Consider the following 16481-nt stretch of genomic DNA (forward strand, 5'->3'; position numbering starts at 1 on the left):
TTTCTTTCAACAGTTCCTCAAGTAGAACATAATGGAAGCCCGTCCGAAGATTTTTTTTGAAAATGTCTACATAATGTCTTCTATGACTAACTGGAGTTATTTCAGTAATAAATCATCCTGTTTGTCCATCCCTGGGCTTGGATTATATCTTCCAGGAAGCTTTGATTTCAGGCAGTAATGATTGGAATAGCTGAATGTACAATCAATGGCAAACAATTATGTAAGAATCAGATCTTCAAGTCATCTGATATAGTTATACTGATCATGACGCTGCATAGTATATCGAACATTTGTCGAAATCATTTATGTGCCGGGAAAATATAATTCCAAGTTGGAGAGAATATTACAAACTGAGGGAGGGTAATAGGCCCAGTCAGACCCCTGAATGGGCAATGTGGGTTAGTTTATGGGAATGCCATTGAAAGTTTGTAATATTCTCCGAGGCTTTCGAAATCCAACAGGGCGCGTCCCCGGGTTGCGGATAGAGGGAAAAGGGAGATTTTTCACATTTGTACTGTAATCAGCCAATGTGGTATTATCTCCTATAGTGTTGTAGTGCGAATGAATGATCTCATTCTATGGGAATTCGAACCTTATAATGTATTGTTTATCAACTTCAATTTTCTAAGCTTGATAAGGTTTTGAAGACAAACATGAAATGAGAGAATTGCCTAATAGGAAAGTCACGTCAGCAAAGCTTTTACATATGCAAATGCTATCCATGGGGTCATGTCTAGCATTTAATATTTATGGCAATGACTGATTCTTACCTAGTACTAGTAGGGGTACTACAAGACCACGCGGACAATTCGATTAAAGGCTTAATTGGGGATAATATATTTTCCAGAACTGAAGGGACATTTTTTCCGGGGTGACTGGCGAGTCGGAGAGGGTAGAAGTTTCCGTTTGTTATAATTGACAAAATAAACAATCGGGCACTTTTTCTTTCTATGACTTGCTTGGTATTTTGTGAATTATTGTTTTTTGGTTTTGGAAGGTAGGCGATTCACTATTGAGCCTTAAAATTATTTTGCATCTGAATAGCATTGATATTGTCAAGTCTGTACCAACACCCTAATCTCTCACCAAAATACCCTTTTCCTATCCCATGGCGTTTATGTGGTCAGCAAAGACTATTCAGCCATTACCCCTCCTTATCATCGGCTTTGGACTGACTTGCGCTCTCATTGCCCCACCAAATACTGCAAAATGAAAATGAAAATGAAATGTAATAAATCATCCTGTTTGTCCATGCTTATTAGCAATCTTCGAATGTCTTGCATCACTTTTCCCTTGTGTTGTTCCGAGTACGTTCTTGCCGGAATTTCCCTAAAGATAGTTTCGATACTCCTATAAGGTACACCGGGGCAAGTTGAACGGGTGGGGCAAGATGAAACAGCGGGTTTACATGATGTTATTCAATGATGGTAAACAGCTTGAATGCCAAAACACATAGTTTTTGATTCAAACAATCTTTCGGCGAAAGACAAATTTCCAAATTGTATTGAAAACTATTTCAAAACTTCGTGTTTCATCTTGCCCCACCCGTTTCAACTTGCCCCGGTGTATCTTATTACATATACTCATCTCAGAGCATAATCCTATAGATTTGTCAATTGATATATTTCCGGTAGGATCCTTAAAAGACTTATTTAATGTATTCTCGTGAAATCCTTAGAACTAACACGGAAGGAAACCTGAAGGTATCCCAGTAAGAATCGATGGAGAAAATCTCGAATAATTTTCCGAAGAACTCTCAAATAAAAAAAAATCCTGGAATTCACCTGAAGGAATTCCTGGACAAATAGCTGGAATGTATTCAAAAAAGAAATTTCTGGAGGAATTTAAGAAAGAATTTCAAGAGAAACTTATGATGCATTTCCTAGAGAAATTCCGGGAGGATACCCTGGGAGAATTCCGAAAGAGTTTTTCCTGGGTGAATTCCGGAATTATTCCCTAGAGAAATATCTGAAAGCCCGTCTAGCATGTTAGTACTTATTCGTTTAAATTAAGTCACAGGGACTTCTGCGCAACAAAAACCAGCGCTGCCGTGACTCTTATTTGAAATGCGTGAAAAAATCCCTGGACGACTTATTGTAAGAATTCCTGATGGAATCCCTGAGTAAACATTTGAAGAAACTGGATAATTTTAAGGCAACCTTTTGGAGAAATTTCCGAAGAATCCTAACAGACAATTCGGAAGAAGATCCCTGATAAAATTCCTGAAGAAATCCTAGAATAAGTCCTGAAACAAACACGTTAGAGGAAACCCTTGAGGAATTCCCGGGAGAATTTCTGAAGGAGTCCCTTGACAAATTTCTGGAAGAATCCCTGAAGGGCCTTCTAAAGGAACATCTTCAAAACATCCCTGGAAAAACTCCTTGAGAAATCTCTGGAGAAGTTTCTTTAAAAATCAATGGATTGGAGGGTTTCTAAGAGAAAAAAATAATATAAGGATACACTTTTGAAAGATTCGCAGGACGAATTTCTGAAAGAATTCTTTTGCAGGAGCATTCTTTGCAGGAGTATTCTTGTACGAATTCATGGATGGATTCCTGAACAATTCTGTGGATGAACTCCTAGAATATCCCTCTAAAACCATCTTATAGAATTCCAATACTAATCGCTGGAGGAGTTCCTCGAAATTTTCAGGTAATCTTGGAGAAATTTTTGGGTGCATCCGTGGAAAAGATGATGAAAAGATTTCTGAAATTTCTGAAGAAACCCTTGAATGAATTTTCGAAGAGATCCCGTGAGAAATTTTCACCAGAGGATTTTCACCAGAGGAATTCGTGAATCAATCTTTGGAAGAGTTGCTGAAGTAATACATGGGACAATTCTTAAAGGAAGCCCAGGTGAAATTCCTGGATGAATCCCAGGAGAAATTCCAGGGTGTATCCCTGGAGGAATTTCTGCAGGAATGGCTGGAGGAATCTCTGGACAAATTCCTTGCAGATTTCCCTGGAATTCTTGGAAGGATTCACGGAGGAATTTGTGAAGGACTACTTGTATGATTTTCTGGAGAGATTCCTTGATGAAATCTTGGAGCAATCCCTGGAGGAATCTCAAGAGGAATTCTGGGAGGAATCCCTAGAAAAAAATCTGGAGGAATTCCTTGAAGATTTCTGAATGGATTCCTGGAGCAATCCATGGAGGAATTTCTGGAAGAATTCCTGGAGGAATCCTCGGAGGATTTTTTGTACGAATCTGGGAAGTTATTATTGGAGGAATATCTGAAAGAATCGTAGGAAGAATCCTAGGAGAAATTCCCGAGGGAATTCCTGGAGAAATCCTTGAGGAATTTCTGGAATATACTTGAATCGAGGAATTTCTGAAACTCTTCCAGAAATTCCTCGATTAATTTCTGAAAGAATTCCTTCAGTAATCCCTGGATGAATTCCTGGAGGAAATCTTGGAAGATTTCCTTGAGAAATTCTGTCAGGAATCACTGGAGAAATTTCGGAATAAATCTTTCGATGAATTCCTAGAAAAAAAATTGGAGGAATTCTTTAAAAAATCTTTGGAGGAATCCCTAAAGCAGTTCTCTTGAGAAATTCTGGCAGGAATCACTGAAGAAATTTCGGAATAAATCTTTCGATGAATTCCTAGAAAAAAATCTGGAGGAATTATTTAAAAAATCCCTAAAGCAGTTCCTGGAAGAAATTCTGAAAAAATCCTCGGGAATCGCTTGAGGAATTTGATGAAGTGATTCTTAGAGAAATCTCTGGAAGAATCCTTGGAGGAATCCCAAGAAGAATTCCTGGAAAAACTCCCTGAGGAATTTCTATGGGAATTTCTGGAAAAAATCCTGGAGGATTTCCTGAAGAAACTCCTGGAGAAATCAATGTACGAATTTCTGAACGAATTCATAGAGGAATTCTTTAAACAATTCCTGAAGATATCCTTGAAGGAATTCCTGAATAAATTCATGGGGTATTTTCTGGAGGAATTCTGAAAGGAGTCCTTGGAGAAAATCCTTGAGGAATACCTAAAGAAATCTCTTGAGGAATTCCTGGAGGAATCTCTGGGGGAATTCCTAGAGGAACTCATGGAGGATTTCCTGAAGGAATGCCTGTAGCAACATCTAGAAGAATGTTTGGAGGAATGTTCGAAGGAATATCTGGAGGAAGTCCTGTAGGAGTTCCAGTATGTATTCCTGGAGGAAATTCCGGGGGAATCCCTGGAGAAGATCTTTGGAGGGTTTCTGGATAAATTACGGGAGGAATTCCTGGGAGAATTTCTGAAACAATCTCTGGAGAATTTCTTGGACAATTTTCTGGAGAATGTTCTGGAAAAATTGTTGTAGATATTTCTGGAGGAATTCCTGAAAGAATTACTTGATCAATTCCTGGAGGGATTTCTGAAGGAATGCCCAGAGGAATTCCTGTGTTAATTCCCCAATGAATTCTTGGAGAAATTTTTGAAGAAGTCACTGGAAATCCTGGATGAAACTCTGGAGGAATGTCTAGAGGCAAGCCTAGAGAAATCCCTGGAGGAATTCTTGGAGGAACTCCTGGAGGAATGCTTGAAGGTGTTCCTGGAGGAATACCTAGCGCAATTCCTAAAGGATTCCCTAGAATACCTGAGCAATTACTGGAGCAATTCTTGGAGACATGCCTGTAGGAATTTCTGAATCTGTAAAGAAATTCCTGGAGGAATCCCTGCATAATTTCTCGGAGGAATCCCTAGAATAATTCTTGGAAGAATCCCTGGAAGAATCCCTGAAAGAATTCCAAGAGGAATCCCTAGAGAAATCTCTGGAGGAATTTCTGGAGAAATCTCTGGAGGAATTTCTGGAGAAATGCCTGTATGAATTTCTGGAGGAATCTCTAGAAGAACTTTTGGAGGATTCTCTAGTGGAATTCCTGGAGGATTTTTTGAGGAATTCTTGCAAGAATTCCCAGAGGAATTCCTGGGAGAATTCTTAAATTTTCGAAGAAATTCCTAGAGTAATTTAAGGTGGAATCCCTGGAAGAATTTCTGGAGAAATCTCAGGAAGAATTCCTGGTGGAATCCCAGGAAGAATTCCTGACGGAATCCCAGGAGGAGTTTCCGAGAATTGCCTAGAGAAAAATCACAGAAAAATTATTGGAGAAATGAATTCCTGAAGGACTTCCTTGGGGAATCCTGTTACCAATACCATGGGAAACTCCTAAGGAAAACCCAAGAGAGCTTTCTTAACATAGCATTTATGTAGAAATGTCCCAGGGGAAATTCCCGGAGGAATACCTGCTGAAATCCCTAATGGAATTCTACAAGAAATCCCTTGTGGAATCACTGAAGGGAGCTAGGAAAAAATGCTGGAGGAATCGTGCGAGAAATTCCTGAAGCATATCGTGGAACAAGCCCTGAAATCCCTGATCACTATCGGAAATCCGCGGAAGACGTCCATGGAAGAATTCACGAAGCAGAAAATCTTGGAGAAGTGCCTCAATTAATACTTGGAGGAATTTGTGAAGGTGCTCCTGGAGGAATTCTAAAAAAATCTCATGTTTCGTGCATGATGTTTATTTGTGAATTTCTAGCTACTACACTCTATAGCAGCATATGGTTCTAGAAAGTTCTTCTTTTTCCCTATTGGAGCTGGTTCGGAAGATCCGGAAAATTAGGCATGTTGTTTTTGTATTCCTTGGATAACGACCACACAATTTGGCCATTCAACCAAGCTTGTTATTAGGTGTAAAATTCTTAAGAACTTAATGTTAAGTCCTCTTAGAGATATAGGTATTTGGCTACGCCCATGGGTTCTGGCTAACGTATAAAAAAAATGCATATGAATAAAATGTTATTATATTTATTTCAATGCAATCCCGAAAACTATTCACCAAGAATAGCGGATACGTTAAGTTTTTAATTAAACGAATGAGCTCAATGCTTTGGAGGACCTATAAAAATACACGTCAATCGATCATTCCGTCGTTTTAACTTTAGAAGGCTGCTTAACATCTTTACCGGAGTCTGAATCCGTATTTCGTTTCCGATGTATTTTCATATGGGTTGTTAGAGTATCCTTCCGATTGAAGGCTCGTCCACAGAGTTCACAGACGAACGGCCTATCCGGCAGGTGTTTCCTAAAGTGTAACTTCAGTTCACCCCTGAAAATAGCCAAATAGGTATAAAGAAATGCTTGGTAGAGAAACATCATGAATGTGGTGAAGCCGTACTTAGAAAATGACATATGGTCACATTCGGGACACTTGATCGTCGGTAGTTTGAAGTGTATCCGTTTGTGGGTGGTGAGGGTTGACCGTTGGTAGTAGACCTTCTCGCACACCGGGCAGGGAAACTTAAACTCCTTGGCGTGGGTTGCCTTATGCGCCTTCCATCCGTTCCGTTGAGCAAACTCTTTGTCGCATTGATCGCACTTGTACAGCTTTTCTCGCGTGTGGATGTTTACGTGTTCGAGATAGCTACCTCTTGCGACAAATGCCTTCGGACAGTGCGGACATTGGAACCTGCATGGTTGGAAGGGTTCTATTAATATTCAAATTTGTAGGAAGATAAAAATTAAGGGATATCGGGATAACACGCGTCCCCTAAGTGATGACTCGATTTTAGCCATGAGTTTGAGTGCTCCATACATACGGTTTCTTGAAGTTATCAGCTGCCGCTCAAATAAATAAATGCTCATTTGAAACGCGTATTGAACCAATTCCCCACACTGATCACTAATATACAGAACAAACCTTCGATCATCGAGGTGCTGTCGCATGTGCAGCTTCAATATCATGACGAATTTCCCGCAGATGGGACACATCTCAGCTTCCTTGGGACCAGGATTCTTACGACGTTGACTTTTTGGCCCACAAGGCCTCCTCAGGAACAAATTCAGACCATCGTCCGATTTCGGTCGTGAAACTTTGGGCTTCTCCGATGAAGGTTTCACCTTTTTGTTCGCCTTTTTTGGTTTCCACTCTTCATCTTCGACTTCCGCTTGCATTTCGACTTCTTCCTCCATTTCGACTTCCACTTGCATTTCTGAAACCACCGCATTTTCATCGTTATTTGAAACTTCTACAGTTTCATCTATGGCCAATGGTTTGGTTTCTGTATTTTGACTATCTACTGTCTCAGGAAAATCACCAAAAATGTCCAACATTTCCTCTTTCAGTAACATTACTTCTTCATGGTGTAGTACAGTTCCATCATGTACCAGCTGTTCAGATAATCGTTCGTGGTAGATTTTATCATTATCGATGCAAGTTGTACAGAACCTGTGCCACTGTTTTATCTGAGCCGAACAACAATCACATATGATCGGAGGCTCTGAGCTTTCTGATGTCATGATCTGGAAATGGAAGAGGCAATGAGAATTCGGATTCATAAATTTCACATTCACTAACCTGGACTGGAAGATATTTCAATACAAGTTCCGTCAAAGGCAGTTCCGAGGAATTTTCTGTGTTGTTAGCACAGTCATCGTTTTTGAATGGATGATCCGGGTCATCTCTCAGGCACAACCGACATACCGGAATTACGGGATTCATGTTTCGGTTTAGGTGGTACCTGGAAATCTAAACGGAAATCTAATAAAATATAATTCTGACCTCTAAAAACTTAAAGAAATTCACTGTTTATGTTTCACACTTTAAATATGTTATGCCCTGAAGCCACGGTAGGTATGTGATCTTTATGCCGTGCCCTGTCGTAACAAGCAAGAAATGTCAAAATAAGTCCCTACTGTGGGCATCAAAGTTTTTTTTTTCGATTTAATGGCTTTCTGATTTCTAATTCGATTTCTGAAAATTGTATGTAGGGTAAAAGCTCCCTTAGTGGATGTAGTACCAATAGTGGTGGTAGTGAAAATTTAGCACTATTTTGACCAAAAAGCTTGCAAATGACATTTTTCATAGATGCATCATACCTAATTAATAACATTAATCCAGTTTTGTGTTCAGAATTTGCCGAAAAATCTATTTTAAACAATTAGGTATTTTCGCCTTAACTTTTTTGCTCTTTTGCACCTATAGTGTTGGTAGTGTTCCTTTCCTGTAGTGGTGGGTCTCATAAGAATTCAATGGGATGCGCCACTACATCAACCAACGTTAAATTTTACCTCCATAGTAGAAATTGTGTACCTATAGTTGCTGCAAGTCATATAGGTATTAGAAAAAAAAACTGAAATAAACAATGGTTTTTATATTTTTCCTAGCAAATTTAGGTAAAAAACTATCGATTAACGTTTTGAGGCTTTTATTGTGTGGTTTTATCAATTTTATTAAATTAATAGCTGTCCCGGCAAACGTCGTACTGCTTGTCTACTGTGTTTTTTGACATGCAGCTCTACACAGACAGACAGACAGACAGACAGACAGACAGACAGACAGACAGACAGACAGACAGACAGACAGACAGACAGACAGACAGACAGACAGACAGACAGACAGACAGACAGACAGACAGACAGACAGACAGACAGACAGACAGACAGACAGACAGACAGACAGACAGACAGACAGACAGACAGACAGACAGACAGACAGACAGACAGACAGACAGACAGACAGACAGACAGACAGACAGACAGACAGACAGACAGACAGACAGACAGACAGACAGACAGACAGACAGACAGACAGACAGACAGACAGACAGACAGACAGACAGACAGACAGACAGACAGACAGACAGACAGACAGACAGACAGACAGACAGACAGACAGACAGACAGACAGACAGACAGACAGACAGACAGACAGACAGACAGACAGACAGACAGACAGACAGACAGACAGACAGACAGACAGACAGACAGACAGACAGACAGACAGACAGACAGACAGACAGACAGACAGACAGACAGACAGACAGACAGACAGACAGACAGACAGACAGACAGACAGACAGACAGACAGACAGACAGACAGACAGACAGACAGACAGACAGACAGACAGACAGACAGACAGACAGACAGACAGACAGACAGACAGACAGACAGACAGACAGACAGACAGACAGACAGACAGACAGACAGACAGACAGACAGACAGACAGACAGACAGACAGACAGACAGACAGACAGACAGACAGACAGACAGACAGACAGACAGACAGACAGACAGACAGACAGACAGACAGACAGACAGACAGACAGACAGACAGACAGACAGACAGACAGACAGACAGACAGACAGACAGACAGACAGACAGACAGACAGACAGACAGACAGACAGACAGACAGACAGACAGACAGACAGACAGACAGACAGACAGACAGACAGACAGACAGACAGACAGACAGACAGACAGACAGACAGACAGACAGACAGACAGACAGACAGACAGACAGACAGACAGACAGACAGACAGACAGACAGACAGACAGACAGACAGACAGACAGACAGACAGACAGACAGACAGACAGACAGACAGACAGACAGACAGACAGACAGACAGACAGACAGACAGACAGACAGACAGACAGACAGACAGACAGACAGACAGACAGACAGACAGACAGACAGACAGACAGACAGACAGACAGACAGACAGACAGACAGACAGACAGACAGACAGACAGACAGACAGACAGACAGACAGACAGACAGACAGACAGACAGACAGACAGACAGACAGACAGACAGACAGACAGACAGACAGACAGACAGACAGACAGACAGACAGACAGACAGACAGACAGACAGACAGACAGACAGACAGACAGACAGACAGACAGACAGACAGACAGACAGACAGACAGACAGACAGACAGACAGACAGACAGACAGACAGACAGACAGACAGACAGACAGACAGACAGACAGACAGACAGACAGACAGACAGACAGACAGACAGACAGACAGACAGACAGACAGACAGACAGACAGACAGACAGACAGACAGACAGACAGACAGACAGACAGACAGACAGACAGACAGACAGACAGACAGACAGACAGACAGACAGACAGACAGACAGACAGACAGACAGACAGACAGACAGACAGACAGACAGACAGACAGACAGACAGACAGACAGACAGACAGACAGACAGACAGACAGACAGACAGACAGACAGACAGACAGACAGACAGACAGACAGACAGACAGACAGACAGACAGACAGACAGACAGACAGACAGACAGACAGACAGACAGACAGACAGACAGACAGACAGACAGACAGACAGACAGACAGACAGACAGACAGACAGACAGACAGACAGACAGACAGACAGACAGACAGACAGACAGACAGACAGACAGACAGACAGACAGACAGACAGACAGACAGACAGACAGACAGACAGACAGACAGACAGACAGACAGACAGACAGACAGACAGACAGACAGACAGACAGACAGACAGACAGACAGACAGACAGACAGACAGACAGACAGACAGACAGACAGACAGACAGACAGACAGACAGACAGACAGACAGACAGACAGACAGACAGACAGACAGACAGACAGACAGACAGACAGACAGACAGACAGACAGACAGACAGACAGACAGACAGACAGACAGACAGACAGACAGACAGACAGACAGACAGACAGACAGACAGACAGACAGACAGACAGACAGACAGACAGACAGACAGACAGACAGACAGACAGACAGACAGACAGACAGACAGACAGACAGACAGACAGACAGACAGACAGACAGACAGACAGACAGACAGACAGACAGACAGACAGACAGACAGACAGACAGACAGACAGACAGACAGACAGACAGACAGACAGACAGACAGACAGACAGACAGACAGACAGACAGACAGACAGACAGACAGACAGACAGACAGACAGACAGACAGACAGACAGACAGACAGACAGACAGACAGACAGACAGACAGACAGACAGACAGACAGACAGACAGACAGACAGACAGACAGACAGACAGACAGACAGACAGACAGACAGACAGACAGACAGACAGACAGACAGACAGACAGACAGACAGACAGACAGACAGACAGACAGACAGACAGACAGACAGACAGACAGACAGACAGACAGACAGACAGACAGACAGACAGACAGACAGACAGACAGACAGACAGACAGACAGACAGACAGACAGACAGACAGACAGACAGACAGACAGACAGACAGACAGACAGACAGACAGACAGACAGACAGACAGACAGACAGACAGACAGACAGACAGACAGACAGACAGACAGACAGACAGACAGACAGACAGACAGACAGACAGACAGACAGACAGACAGACAGACAGACAGACAGACAGACAGACAGACAGACAGACAGACAGACAGACAGACAGACAGACAGACAGACAGACAGACAGACAGACAGACAGACAGACAGACAGACAGACAGACAGACAGACAGACAGACAGACAGACAGACAGACAGACAGACAGACAGACAGACAGACAGACAGACAAACAGACCAAAAGTGTTTCAGGGAGTGGTTTCAGGAGCGTTCCAGGTGTCTTCAAGGGATTTCAGGGGCGTTTAAGAGTGTTTCATGAGCTTTACGTAGATTTTTTTTGGGCGTTTCATGGGGTTTCAGGAGGTTTTATACGAGTTTCAGGGGGTTTCAGAGGCGTCCCTGAAACACTTTGGTTTCAAGGGTGTCCAGAAGGTGTGCGTTCCAGAAGTTTTTATTGGACTTCAGGGGCTTTCCATGGGGTTCCCTGGGTGTTCCATGAGATTTCACGAGGATTTAGAGGCGTTTTGGAAGTGTTCTATGGTGCTTCAAAGGGGGGGAGGGGGGGGGAGGTTCCGAAGGGTTCCTGTGGGAGAGTACGATTTGCCGCACAGGGGAATCTACGTAGGTTTCGGATAACCGGAAAAAGAGTGGACCACGAATTTTAGTGAAAACTATACAAAGGAATTTTTACCTTGCGTGTTTCTCGTATAATGTACAAAGTTGAACTGAATCTATCGTATGATTGTCTTCACGCCTCGCCGGCATCGATGTGCGGCATCCACCCCAGTGGAAAAACAATTAATAGGGCTGTGTAGGGTAACTTACCGAAGTATGACGAGAGGTAAGACATTGTTAAAACTCTTCAGATCCTGTTGAGTTTCAGCTTGGTTTCAGGGGTGTTTCAAGACGTTTCAGAGGGCTTTAAGAGCGTTCCATGGGGCTTCAGGGATGTCCAAATATTCCAAGAGTTTTCAAGGGCGCTCTATGGAAATTCAGGGATAATCCTGGGAGTTCCAGGAGCGTCCCAGGAAGTTTCAGGGAGGTTCCATGGGATATCTAGGACGTTCGAGGGTGTTCCAGCGGATTTAAGGACAAGGTATTTAGAGTACATTGCTCAAAATTTCTAGAGCACCGTTTTTTAGAACCGTTGAACGGATTTGGATTGAAATGCGCTGTTGACAACCACTGAATAATTAGCGTGATGCATTTTCATCCAAATCCGTTCAACGGTTCTAAAAAACGGTGCTCTAGAAATTTTGAGCTATGTACTCCAAATACCTTGTCGTTAAGGGGGTTTCAAAAGCGGCCACAGGTTTTCAAGGAGGAGGGACGTTTCAGGGTGTTCCAGTGGGTTTCAGGAGCGGTCCAGGGGTCTTCAAGGGGTATGGAGATGTTGTATTTTGAGTTTCATTTGAAGCTCATTTGACGTTACATGTATATTCCAAAAGATTAAGTACGTACATTTTTTGTCAAAATTTAATTTTAGCCCACAGTGGCCCAACGTCGACGCGATGAATTTGTATTTGTTTTGATTTGATTTTGACTCTTACAACTCGACTGTTTGTTGTAAAGCTTGTATTCGTATAGATAAAAATCAGTCTGCAACATTTTTAAAAGAAATTTCAATGGTTCAATAACTTATTTGGTAGCTATCCAAATCTCTCGACTTAATCTATATAGGTATACTCAACAGGTCGCATTAGTCTCACAATGAACGCGTACACCCTATGTCGGCTGTGTCTAAAAGATGGTACAGATCTAAACTTTGCTCACAATGAAATCGCCGGCAGAAGCGAAGACTCCCTGGAACAATCTTTGGAGCAACTTGTTATGCAGTATCTCCCAATTCAGGTAAGTATATATCTATAGAGTTAGTGCACCTTCAGAAGAGTGCCTATCGTTTGAGAGAGAAAATGGGAAATTAATACTGTACTTTGAAGCAGATGAGATACTAATAAATTAACCTACTGCATAAACTGATGATCCTTAAAATTACAGATTATTAAAAGCGAGCATTCCGGCTACCCATTCATATGTGGCTGTTGCATATCTCAGATAAAACAGTGGCATCGGTTCTGCACATCTTGCATCGACAATGACACAATCTATCAGAAAAAACTGTTATCGGAACAGCAAATACATAACGATCAATCACTGAACCGGCAGGAAAAGATGGTATTAAAAGAGGAAATAATGTTAGAATCGTCTCATGATGATCTCACGACAGAGCAATATTTGGGAAATGAACCAACAGGTACGATCAAAGTAGAAGAAAATTCAGATAATGATCATCACCAAGAAAACATCTCATATGCTGAATTGCAAAAGGCTGAAGCCGAGAATGAAGAAACGACCCCGGAAAACACCAAAGAGGAAAAACTTGTACCGGAACAGTACAATTTTCCGAAGACACATTCTGCAGAAGATTTGGATAAGTTCCTGGTGGAGCCTATGGATGATCGAAAGATCGGACGGAAGTAATTGAGATCGGGTTAGATTCAATCGTGCATACCTAACAACAGTGTTATTTCAAATTTACAGGTACCAATGTCCGCATTGTCCGAGTTCGTTTGCCGCCAGAAACAAATTTCGCGAACACATAAACGTCCATACGCGCCTCAAAATGTACAAATGCGATCAGTGCGACAAGGAGTATACTCGCCGGGACAGCTTGAAGCTACACAAGGTGACGCATTCCAAGGAGCGAAAATATGTGTGTCCGGTGTGTGAGAAAACGTTCTACCAAAGGACGGCGCTGGCCAGACATAAGCGCAAGCACTTTGAGCAACCAACGGTCAAGTGTACCGAGTGTGACTATATGACCTACTCGAAGTGAGTTGTTCCTTTGTTGTTTAACATAATTCCTTTAAAATCAAATTTTTCTTTTTTTCAGTTGTGAACTGAGGCTGCACTTTAAGAAACATCTAAAGGAGCGGCCATTCGTTTGTGAACTTTGCGGACATACATTCTACCGGAAAAACAACCTTAAGACGCATCTGGAAAGACATCAGAAAAATGCTACGGATAAAGCTTCGTTATAGGAAGCACTTCGTTCGTCGGCCATTTAGATATACCACCTTAAGGCTTATTTATTACCCATACAGTCCTAACCCTCTTTAGAAGAGTAATAGCAAGCTGGATACATTCATACTTGTAATATCTCCTAAGCAGAAGCTTTAGTCAACAAACAATGGATGCAAATAAAACACATTTTGTTGATTTCCGATAGAGTACAACGTGTTTAGATTATTAAATTACTTCCCATTTAAGGTGTCAAGCAACCCGTGCCAAGGATTGAGTAATCGAGGGGATCAATAGATGCTCGATCGTTAACGGAGCTTGTAAGATACCTGGGCACCTCTCACAGTAAATTGTCCCTTATCGCGTTAATGCAGGGCTCAGGTGTGGCTCTCGTGAAACTCAGGGCCTAAAATATGAGCTTAATCAATCAAGCACAAAGTAGTAGTGATAGTGGAGAGGTTAACCCTTTCGCAAGAAGTTAGGTTATCATTAAGAAGAGCGGAGAAAGGAGGAGGCAGCTACACTGGCGCAAACCCGATTTCCTGTTGGGAGAGGTCATGGATGGAGCTTGGTTACCTGAGCCTTTTTCAAAATGTTTTGCTTTGTAAGAAAAATATCCTGTCCGGTATCAAGAAAATTTTATTTCTGCAAACATTTCTCAAAGATTTATTTTAGAAAATCTTGCAGTATTACTTCAGAAATTCCACCGTGAATTTCATCAGAATTCCTTTAGGAACTCTTTCAGAAATTCTTCGAGAGATTCCTCCAGAAATTATATGAAATATTAATTTAGAAAACCATTCACGAACTTCTTCAACAACTCCTCCATTAATTTCTTCAGGAAATGTTCCAGTGATTCCTTGTGTAACCGTAGGTTCCAATTTATAAGCTTGTTGGCTCCTCCACAAGCAATCCCTTCATTTAAACCTAGCGCACCAGTAAGCACCTAAATCCCAAATCCAACCCTGAACCAACTGACAGCCTTACTGGTGGAGAACTCACAGCTGTCGGTGAAATGCGCAGGCTGGCTACTCATATAGCACTCGTAGTGGATGCTCACACCTGTCACTTATTATAACAGTGGTTTGAAGCTTAAGGTAATGCAACTCAGAGTTCCTTAAGGGATACCAACCATCACGACTATACTGGGTGCCGACACTCGGAATAGTTCGGTTTCTCTGTAGACCGTTTAATCATGCGCCATTGGAGAAAGATCTTTCTTTCTGTCCGTGACCGCCAAAGAAGATTGAAGTGCGCGTCGGTCAATCTTAAAAAGTAATTTTAAAAGCCCACATTTTAGGGTAGAGTGTATATTTCTAATCAGTGTTTTGTGTTTCTTAAAGTCTATTTCGCAGTTAAAAAGCCAAGTTAAAACCTACAAAGCTATCTTAAAACTAAGTGTTAGTGCTTAAATAAAAACTACAGTACGGTTAGTAACTTAGAGCTAATGTGTTAGTGAATATGCTAAATGTAAAATTCGTTAATCTAGTTAAACAGCCACGTGTGTTAACCAGAAAAACCACCATCTGTGCCAATTATAAGTAAACCATTATAAGAAAAGGTAATTTCTTTTGTGTAAAATCAGAGAGAGAGAGAGAGAGTGAGAGGAGGGAGAGACGATTGTAAAGACGAGGGTACTAATCACCAGGATCAGGTCCGATCTCGAGCCTTTTCTTTTACGGCTCTTCGGGCACATCCCCGAAGCCTTTATTCCATCCGCAGACTGGACGACGCCAAAACCCAGATTCACGCCAGAATCTCCCGGCTCGATAGCCATCCCGTCCGCCATCTTGGGATCAGGTCTATTCACGGACAGAAGAACGGGTCGCAAGCTATAGGAAAAACCGCCATTTTGGGACAAACTGCAGCTACCACGTGCCAAGTTGCCATCCAGCCACCAGGACACCGGCCCAAGACGGGTAATTCGCCATCCACTGGCCAAACGCCGGTGATTCCCGCCGATTCCACTGGTCAAGCACCGGTGATTACCGCCATCCATCCGGCCAGGACCCGGTGACTCCGCCATCGGTCAAGGCAGCCAAGGTCAGCTGACGACAAGTTTCGCCCCAAGCCATCAATCCACACCAACTCCGAACCGGTAGGGAACCGATACAGCACCCAAGCCTCCCACCATGTCAGCTCGATAGCCACCGAGCAGCCGTGCCTCCGCCGTGCTTTTCGGCCAGCTGCAAAGCAGCCATCTTGCCTCCGTGCCTCCGCATCACCAGTTTCGCTGCCGTGCCGCCGTCGTGCCACCACCAAGCCGTCATCGTAGCATCACCACCAGACCACAAAAAGCGCAAGTACCCTCTCATGT

The 16481-nt window shown here is 42.6% G+C and overlaps 2 protein-coding genes across 3 annotated transcripts; one reads left to right on the plus strand and one right to left on the minus strand.

The window, feature by feature from the left end:
* Positions 1–5778: 5778 nt before the first annotated feature.
* On the minus strand, positions 5779–7700 carry LOC109424689 (transcriptional repressor RHIT). 2 transcript variants are annotated; one of them, XM_019699856.3, is made up of 5 exons: positions 7572–7700; positions 7344–7514; positions 6687–7288; positions 6165–6455; positions 5779–6095 (listed from the first exon to the last, which is right to left on the minus strand). In XM_019699856.3, the coding sequence occupies exons 2-5, from the start codon at positions 7485–7487 to the stop codon at positions 5909–5911; spliced, it is 1224 nt and encodes a 407-aa protein (XP_019555401.3). In that variant the 5' UTR covers positions 7488–7514; positions 7572–7700; the 3' UTR covers positions 5779–5908. The 2 variants fall into 2 exon arrangements, with proteins under 2 accessions (XP_019555401.3, XP_062715585.1); XM_062859601.1 differs by having other exon boundaries at positions 7344–7618.
* A 4998-nt stretch (positions 7701–12698) lies between these two features.
* Positions 12699–14370, plus strand: LOC134291620 (zinc finger protein 25-like). Its single transcript, XM_062859602.1, has 4 exons — positions 12699–12994; positions 13142–13620; positions 13685–13975; positions 14037–14370. Exons 1-4 carry the CDS (start codon positions 12854–12856, stop codon positions 14182–14184), a joined length of 1059 nt encoding a protein of 352 aa, XP_062715586.1. The 5' UTR covers positions 12699–12853; the 3' UTR covers positions 14185–14370.
* The last annotated feature ends 2111 nt before the right edge of the window (positions 14371–16481 follow it).

This window comes from Aedes albopictus, chromosome 3, assembly GCF_035046485.1.
Source record: "Aedes albopictus strain Foshan chromosome 3, AalbF5, whole genome shotgun sequence".
NCBI lineage: Eukaryota > Metazoa > Arthropoda > Insecta > Diptera > Culicidae > Aedes > Aedes albopictus.

Excerpts from the sequence above, each read along its gene's own strand:
- LOC109424689 (XM_019699856.3), bottom strand. The coding sequence starts at position 7,487 with ATGAATCCCGTAATTCCGGTATGTCGGTTGTGCCTGAGAGATGACCCG. Across the intron at positions 7,289-7,343 it reads TGAAATATCTTCCAGTCCAG|ATCATGACATCAGAAAGCTC; the intron begins GTTAGTGAATGT and ends TTCCATTTCCAG. Across the intron at positions 6,456-6,686 it reads CAGCACCTCGATGATCGAAG|GTTCCAATGTCCGCACTGTC; the intron begins GTTTGTTCTGTA and ends CCAACCATGCAG.
- LOC134291620 (XM_062859602.1), top strand. The coding sequence starts at position 12,854 with ATGAACGCGTACACCCTATGTCGGCTGTGTCTAAAAGATGGTACAGAT. Across the intron at positions 13,621-13,684 it reads GATCGAAAGATCGGACGGAA|GTACCAATGTCCGCATTGTC; the intron begins GTAATTGAGATC and ends TCAAATTTACAG. Across the intron at positions 13,976-14,036 it reads GACTATATGACCTACTCGAA|TTGTGAACTGAGGCTGCACT; the intron begins GTGAGTTGTTCC and ends TCTTTTTTTCAG.